Below are 9,102 nucleotides of genomic sequence, written 5' to 3' on the forward strand. Positions count from 1 at the left end.
AAGCAAAGGATGCGCCTGCCAAGTGCGTCCTTTGCGGTGGCCCTCATACCGCCAACTACAAAGGGTGCCCAAAACACCCGAAGGCGGCGGAAACGAGGGCGCCGGCGGCAGCCCCAAAGGTCAAAGCGACCGTTCCCCTTAAAGCACCTATTCAGGCGCAAAAAGGCGATAAAAAGGCTCCAGTAGTCGCGGCGAAACCCGTGAAAGCGGTTAGTAGTCAGGCGAAAAAGCCCAAAGGCAACGCTAACGTTGCCCCCAAAGCGAACGCTCCAGCTACCAAGGTAGTTCGGAAAGAGGTCGCGGCGCCCAAAGCTAAGCTCAACGAGCCGAAGCAAAAGGCGACCGACGACCCTCCGAAGCTGTCGAGGTCGCAGAGGAGGCGTCGCAATAGGAGGCTTCGTAAAAGCGGATCGATCGCGGTGGCTGAAACACCATCACCGGTCAATGTTGCGGAACAGGCGGCGGTTGAACCCCCAACCGACCCCCTCGTCAACATACTGGCGATGATGAGCGAGGTCATCCGGATCGACAAATCCGATAGGGACGCACGAGTTAAGTTGTGCTTCCAAATCATGTCCGAGATGATGAAACTCTTATGATGAATCATCGAAGACCGAGAGTACCTCATTCGCTTGAGTTGGCTTATTGGAATGCCAACGGCCTTGTCTGTAAACAGAATGAGCTTCGCGAGTTCGTCGAAAGGTACGACCTTGACGCGATACTCATCTGCGAAACCCATCTGCGAGCGGGCGACAGGCCGCGGCTGCCCAATTATCGCTTCTATCGAAACGATAGAGTTGGAGCAAGAGGCGGCGGGACAGCCATCTTCGTAAGGACCAGTTTGGATCATTACGAGGATCTGGCTCCCCCTCTTCAACATCTCGAAGCTACTACGATTGTGGTACGAACACTATCGGGGTGCGTCCGCTTGGTCGCCGCCTACAATCCGCCGAATCGGCGGTTGTTGGAAGACGATCTAACGGGTGTCTTGGATACGGACAAAGGCGTGGTTATCGCCGGCGACCTAAACGCCAAGCACCCATCGTGGAACAGTCGGATCGCACCGACGAGACGGGCATTGTCACCGATGCCCCCGCCGACCACACGTATTACCCGTCGAACGAAAGGCAACGATCTGACGTTTTGGACGTGGTTGTAATGAAGGATGTCAGACTAGTTCATAGAGTTACCACGCTCAACGAACTTAGTTCAGATCATCTCCCTGTGCTGCTGCAGCTAGGAGACGTCTCGGACGTTCGCGTCCCGGTTGAACGTTCCACTGTATCGTGGCCGGCTTTTACCGACCACATGCACCACAATATGGGACAAATACGACCGATTCACAACGCTCAGGAACTGGATGAGGCTGTTGAACGACTCACGGTCGCTATCGAGGATTCTCTTCGATACGCGACCAACACGATTCCCGTAAAGGACCGTCGATGGGCGCTACCAGCGCGCATCAGGGAACTTATGCGGGAGGGTGATCGCGTCAGACGGACTTATCAGCGAAATTGGGATCCCGATCTCAAAAGACGCTATAACCGTCTACGCGATGAAGTGAGAAGGGAACTCGCCGAGTTCCGATACGCGTCTTTCGACGCCAAACTCGACGCCCTGAACACCGAAGCCGATCACTCCTGTTGGAAGATGGTTAAGGTGCTGAAGGGGAACACGTCACGCATGCCGCCCATTCACGGTGAAACCGGAATGGCTTTCACTCTCGAGGAGAAAGCGGAGGCTCATGCCGATACCTTCGAACGCCAGTGCAGCCCGCTATGCGACGATGACGAAGATGAAGATTTCATCGATCGAGTCGAGCGCGTGGTGAGCAGGCGACTGGCTGTAGAAGATGATCGGCACATCGAGCACGCTTCCCCAACCGAAGTGAAAGAGGCAATCGCGAGATGTAAGTCGAACAAGGCATCGGGACCGGACGGAATAGGAAACGCCGCTTTAAAGGCTCTACCTTTAAAAGCGGTCGTTTCGCTAACGGGGATCATCAACGCGACGCTCCGGCTGCGCCATTTTCCCACCAAGTGGAAAAGCGCGGACGTCGTCGTGTTACCGAAACCCAGTGCGAATCCAACGTTCCCGCAAAATTACAGGCCCATCAGTTTGCTTTCTTGTCTCGGCAAGGTATGTGAGAGGGTCGTCCAGACGAGGCTACAAATATCCGTTCAAGATCTTAACCTCATTCAGGACGAACAGTTTGGTTTCCGACCCAAACATTCGACCGTACACCAGGTACTGCGACTTGTCGAACACATAACCGATGGCTTCAATCGAAATCAAAGCACTTGTGCTGTGTTTTTCGACGTTGCCAAAGCGTTCGACAAAGTATGGCATGAAGGACTTTTGTTCAAAATGCTAGAAGCGGGCGTGCCCCTGGCGTTAGTTCAATTGATCGCGTCCTACCTTGACGGTAGGAAGGCGCGCATCAAATTGAAAGGTACGCGTTCGAGAGAGCGAATCCTAACTGCAGGCGTCCCTCAGGGGTCGTTGCTTTCACCGATACTCTTTTGTATCTTTGTGAGCGACCTACCCCGTTCTGAGGGCACTCAGTTAGCGATGTACGCCGACGATGTGTGCATCTACAGTAGATCTTGGTCCCCCGAGGTCGCCGCTCGTAGACTGCAGGCAGCATCGGATGAACTGCTAGACTACTTCGCAAAGTGGCGGGTCAAAATCAACGCTGATAAAAGTACCGCAGTACTTTTTACTCGGCGTAGAAAGACACCTCCCGATGCGATGGTACTGCAAGGGGACGAGCTCCCCTGGCGTTCTGAAGCCAAGTATTTGGGTGTCATTCTGGACTCTAAACTAACTTGGAAAAGTCACATCGAGTCGATGGCGAACCGGGCGAAAGCAGCTCTGGTCAATCTGTACGCTCTGATAAATCGCCGAAGTAAGTTGGATCCTCTACGGAAGATTCGACTCTACAAAGCGGTTATCAGACCTACGATGACTTACGCCTCTTCCGTCTGGGGTTACGCCGCGCACTCGCACGTGCAAAAACTCCAAGTTGTTCAGAACAAGGTCCTAAGGATGGCATTTGATGCACCTTGGTTTGTCAGTAATGCGACACTGCACAATGATTCCCAGATGGCGACCATCGAGGAATTCATTCGTGACAAGGCCAGTACCGAGTTTACGCGGCTCGAAAACCACCCCAATCCCCTCCTAGCGGGATTAACGGATTACGACGTTGAACACCTTCGCCATAAACGGCCAAGGCTGCTTCTCGTCTGACGATCCAGGAGTCCGACTGTCCTTCCCAATTCCACTTCCGATGTCACTATTAATTAGTGAAAATTTTGTAATATATTTTCCGTTTGTTTTAGGTCCGATGAAGAGGGTTAGGGAAGAAATTCCAGGTACCTCAAGAGGCCCGTCATGTTCACCGTTCACCGCGTTGTGGTTGGTTGGCGACCGTCCGATCCGTAGGTCGGGTTGACGACCAATGGCCAAGCAGATCGAACGGCGCTCAATTCGTACTTGGTGACAAAACCATTGAAGGACGAGCCTGCAAAAGGTTTTCGATCACTAATTGATACCTTTCATGAAAACGTTGAAGGTTTTCGTACCTTGGAATTCCCCGTTGACAATTGGGATTTCTTACTTTTCAATTTAATGTTGCAAAAATTAACAGACGCCATCCGAACAGCCTTTGAAGCGGAACATACTCATGTAGATATTCCAACCTATGTACAGCTGATGTCCTTCCTTGAAAAAAGAGCAAAGGCAATAGAGTTAGTTTTATTAACGTCGGGAGAGAAAACTTCCCTTGGGCGTTCAAAACCCACCACTCGATCAGTGAATTTAAAAATTGAAAATCATTCGAAGATTTCATGGCTGAAATGTGTCTTATGCTCAAAGTCTCATCCTATCTATCGCTGTTACGTTTTTAATGGCAAGTCAGCTCTGGAAAGATTATCACTTGCAAGAGAACACAATTTGTGTCGTAATTGTCTCAGTCAAAAACATGCAACCCACAATTGCACCTCTACTCGTACCTGCCGTCTATGCAACCAACATCACCACTCATCCTTACATCTGAAGGGTCAAGGTTCTTCATCTGTTCACGTCGGGACATCCTTCCATGAAATGTCTTCTAATATAAAAGAAACAACTTACAAGGTTATTCTACCCATTATTCCAGTCAACACTCCGGATCAATTTGGAAAACTACATACCGTAAATGCTTTAATTGACTCCGGAAGTATGTCAAATTTTATTTCTGAAAGACTCTCAAAGAAATTACATTTTCCTCGAGAATATACATCATGTGTAGAGATTCAAGGACTAAACTCGATGACATCTCTATGTAAAAAAGGATCAATTCATTGTTCCGTTCAACCCATCCATTCTCACCAACCATCTTTTCAATTTAAAGCAATCATCACACCAAGCATTTGTTCCAACCAACCATCCATTTCATCCATTACCTCCATGTACTCACACCTAAAACACTTAAACATAAATCCAGATAAAAACCTTACCACGATATCCGTCGATCTCTTATTGGGAGCTGAGCTGGTGCCTCAAATATTTACTGATGGTCGCATTCAGGGCGGACCTAATGAGCCTATTGCGGTTAATTCCATTTTCGGATGGATCATAATGGGAAAATCTTCTATTTCCAATCCAAATCATCACTCAACTTGTCTTTCAACCACCAATGCCTCGCTTGAAAAATCGATTCAAAGATTTTGGGAATTGGAATCCATACCAAAAGAAACATCATTATCATCATCAGAAGAAATGTGTGAATCTCATTTTAAAAAGAACTGTCAACATACCTCCTCTGGTCGGTTTATGGTTTCGTTGCCATTCAAAACAAAGGAACCTGTTCTTGGAAATTCTTATACTATGGCGTTAAAACGTTTTTTGTCATTGGAAAATTGACTCCTGAAAAATCCTGCATTAAAAGATGATTATGTTAAATTTATGAAGAATTATCTTGAATCTAATCACATGACACGTCTGTCATTATTAAAATCTCCTTCTGAAAAATCCTATTATATACCACATCATTGTATTGTTCGACCAGAGAGTCTTTCTACAAAATTTAGAGTGGTTTTTGACGCCTCTGCCATAACGTCTAATGGCATATCATTAAATGATAATTTATTAATTGGGCCCAAGCTTCAGCAGGATATCGTAAAAATCTTAATGTCATTTAGATGTTTCAACTATGCATTCATCTGCGATATTAAGCAGATGTATCGGCAAATTTTGATATCCCCTTCTGATCGGCCGTTTCAGAAGATCTTATGGCGGTTCTCTCCTGCAGAACCGATAGAGGAATATTGTTTAAACACAGTAACGTATGGCGTAGCGTCGGCACCTTTTCTGGCTTTACGGACCTTATTGGAATTGGCCAACAAATATGAGAATTACTATCCTAGAGCAGCTGCGGTTTTACGCAACCATGTGTATGTGGATGACATCGTTGCAGGAGCCCAATCGATAAATGAAGCTTTGAAAGTACAGCATGAATTGATTGATCTATTGGGAAGAGGAAGTTTTGAGCTAAGAAAATGGGCGAGCAATTGTAAAGAAATATTATGTTCTGTGTCCAATACTGACCTTTCAATGCCAATATCCTTGGATTATGATGACACTCATTGCGTAAAAGTGCTTGGATTACAATGGAATCCTACCTCTGATCAATTACAGTACTCTTTCTCCTCTCGTCTGGCTCCTTGTACCAAAAGATCTATATTATCAGAGATCGCTCGAATATACGATCCCCTAGGGTTTCTTACTCCATGTACCCTCAAAGCAAAAATTTACATGCAGCAGTTATGGCAACTAAAAATATCTTGGGATGAAACTCCTCCGCTCCATGTAACTGAAAATTGGAAAACATTTAAAAACAATCTTCCAGTGTTATCCGAATGGAGTTTACCTCGATTAATGATTCCAATTAAAACTCAATCGGTGCAACTTCATTTATTCTGCGACGCTTCTCAACAGGGGTATTGCACAGTTGCCTATTTACGCTCTAAAACTGACACCTCCATAACCACATCTTTCATATGTGCTAAAGCTCGTGTCGCACCTCTGAAGACGATTTCAATTCCACGTTTGGAATTGTGTGGCGCAGTTCTTCTTGCAGACATGTTACAAAATATTAAGGAAACATTGTCTCCACTTATAGATTTTAAATCAATTACCGCCTGGTCGGATTCGCAAGTCACCTTGGCGTGGATTGCTTCCACTCCAAGTCGTTGGAAGGTCTTCGTCGCCAATCGTGTGTCTCATATAAATAACATTCTGCCGTCAACTTCTTGGAGATACATTCCCTCGTCCTCTAATCCCGCTGACTGCGGATCTAGAGGCATGTTCCCAGATCAACTAATTGCCACAGAATTGTGGTGGAAAGGTCCCTCATGGCTTAATAAATCCCCAGAATATTGGCCATCTATCAATAAAATTCCTGAAACAGAAGATATTATACGTGAACAACAACAGAAATTCGTTCAAACTACTGAAATTAAAACTAATATCATTGATATTGTTTTGAATAAATTTTCCTCACTATCAAAAATTCAACGTATCCTAGCATACATTCAAAGATTCCTAAATCTATGTCAAAGGCAAAAAGGATGTTCTGGTATAAACTTATCTTTGTTTGAAGTTCAGCAGGCTTTAACCACTATGCTCCGCCACGTTCAGAATCAACACTTTTCGTCACTGTTCATTTCCATAAAAAATAACCAATTACCCCCTAAACCTCTTCGAAAATTGGCTCCGTTCATTGATAGAGAGGGTTTAATTCGGGTGGGCGGGCGTTTAAAATATGCAGTGATACCATTTGATCATAAACACCCAGTGTTGTTACCAAAAACTAATCGGGTCAGTGAACTGTTGGTGGAAGAACTTCATAAAAAACATCTTCATGTGGGTCAAAAAACCTTACAATCGCTGGTGATGCGACAATATTGGATTCTTGGATCGAGAAGTTTAGTGCATCGTGTTGTATCCAGATGTATCCGTTGCGTAAAATGCAAGCCTCGTTCATATGCACCATTGATGGCGGACCTGCCAGCATTTCGAGTAGCTGAAGCTAAGGCCTTTTCCAGGGTAGCTGTGGACTTCGCAGGACCCCTTTATACCACAATCAGTCGATGTAGAGGAGCGAAGTGTATCAAATCTTATATTTCTGTATTTGTGTGTACGTCTACAAAAGCTATACACTTAGAATTGGTTTCAGATCTCTCCACAGAGGCCTTTATTGCGGCTTTGAGAAGATTTACATCCAGAAGAGGTCAATGTACACTCATTCTATCGGACCAAGGAACTAATTTCGTGGGCACCTATAATAGACTTCAAGAAATGGCAAAGATTTCAGGTCAAAGGCTAGAACACACGTGGCAATTCCATCCGCCAGGGGCTCCACATTTTAATGGATTGGCTGAGGCGGGTGTAAAATCGGTTAAGTCACATTTAATCAGAGTCATCGAAGATCAGAAACTTACCTTGGAAGAGATCTATACAGTTCTTACACAGATCGAAGCTATTTTAAATTCGAGACCGCTTTCGGCGATCACCAAAGATCCAAATGATCTTCAACCATTGACTCCCGCCCATTTTTTATTACTCGAACCTCAAAATACTTCTGTTTTAGATTTAGATTGTACTCAATTACCCCTCAATCGCTTGGACCGTTGGAAGCTATTACAAAGAATGGTCCAGGATTTTTGGAAACGATGGCACGTTGAATACTTACATTCGCTTCAACAAAGAAGAAAATGGAACACTCCTGATTCGAGTCCGTCTGTTGGGGATCTCGTCGCCATTAAAAATGAATTGCGCCCTCCGTTGCAGTGGGAAATGGGTAGAATCGAGACGCTTCATCCTGGAGTTGACGGCGTTATTCGTGTGGCGACCGTTAAAACAACACATGGTCACGTGATTCGACCGTTGGTGAAGATTTGTCCGTTGCCCACTTAAATTGAAATATGTAATTTACATTTAATGTCGATTAATTTCTGGTTCCAATTATCATTACTTACCTGTTTATTTCCATGTTCATTTAACTAAAAAACTTACACGCTATTATAAAAAAAAAATATCTATATTCCTGTAATCTGTTTATATATTTTTGTTGGTGGGCGGAATGTGTGAGCGCCACCTTTTGGGCGCCGGTAGAAATTGAACCGCCGAACGTTAAAATGATAAAATTGGATCGATCTGTTGGATCGATCTCTTATCGTCGCCACCCTCAATGCGATAACACGCGAGTTGTTAGATTTAGTAATTTGTGAAAGTAAAACCTTTGTGTGATTTGGGGAAGGGAAAGAGAATTGGGTAAATATAAGAAGAATTTCTTTAATTCAGTTTATTTTTTATTATTTCTATTAATTTTGCTTTGAATCAGCATCCCCCTTTTTCTTAATTTTGTCCCGGCATTTATTTCACACGGATCAGTACAAATACAATTATTTTCTAGAATAAACGAATCCTATACCTTTACGGAAGATGCATTAATATTATCTAAATTAACGGCATACCTGCCTCAAAGAAATACCGTCCCGTTAGATTTTGATCTTAGCGACATATTATTGGCTGACCCAGATTTTACCTCATCTAAGAAAATAGACTTAATTCTAGGAGTCGGCTTTTATTCTAAAATTATTCAAACGGGAATTCGTAAAAATCATGATGGCTCTTTGATGGCGCAACAAACTTCACTTGGATGGATATTATCTGGAAGTCTCTCATCGTCTCCTGAAGAATTAAAGGCTTACGGGTTTCAATGTTCTATAGATTACGAATTTCTTGATCCGAAATTTACTCTCGTAATTCGAACGGACGCTTTATCGTTCGCCTTCCATTTAGCAAATCGCCCCAAGAATTCGGAAATTCATACACATCAGCGCTACAAATGTTTAAGAGAATGGAATTACGTTTTGCAAGACATGAGAACTTAATAAAAGAATATAGTAAGTTCATGAATGAATATTTATTGCTAAATCACATGCATTTAATTCCATTTCCATCACTTGAAATTCCACATTATTCTCCACTATTATTTCTCCCACATCACGGAGTAATCCGTGAAAGTAGCTCCACTACAAAATTGAGAGTTGT

The 9,102-nt window shown here is 44.2% G+C and overlaps 1 protein-coding gene across 1 annotated transcript; it reads left to right on the top strand.

Moving 5' to 3' along the window:
- The first annotated feature begins 1,158 nt into the window (after positions 1-1,158).
- On the top strand, positions 1,159-7,962 carry LOC139430153 (uncharacterized). Its single transcript, XM_071196807.1, has 3 exons — positions 1,159-2,452; positions 3,345-3,443; positions 5,342-7,962. Exons 1-3 carry the CDS (start codon positions 1,159-1,161, stop codon positions 7,960-7,962), a joined length of 4,014 nt encoding a protein of 1,337 aa, XP_071052908.1.
- Positions 7,963-9,102: the final 1,140 nt, after the last annotated feature.

Source organism: Onthophagus taurus, chromosome 6, assembly GCF_036711975.1.
Source record: "Onthophagus taurus isolate NC chromosome 6, IU_Otau_3.0, whole genome shotgun sequence".
NCBI lineage: Eukaryota > Metazoa > Arthropoda > Insecta > Coleoptera > Scarabaeidae > Onthophagus > Onthophagus taurus.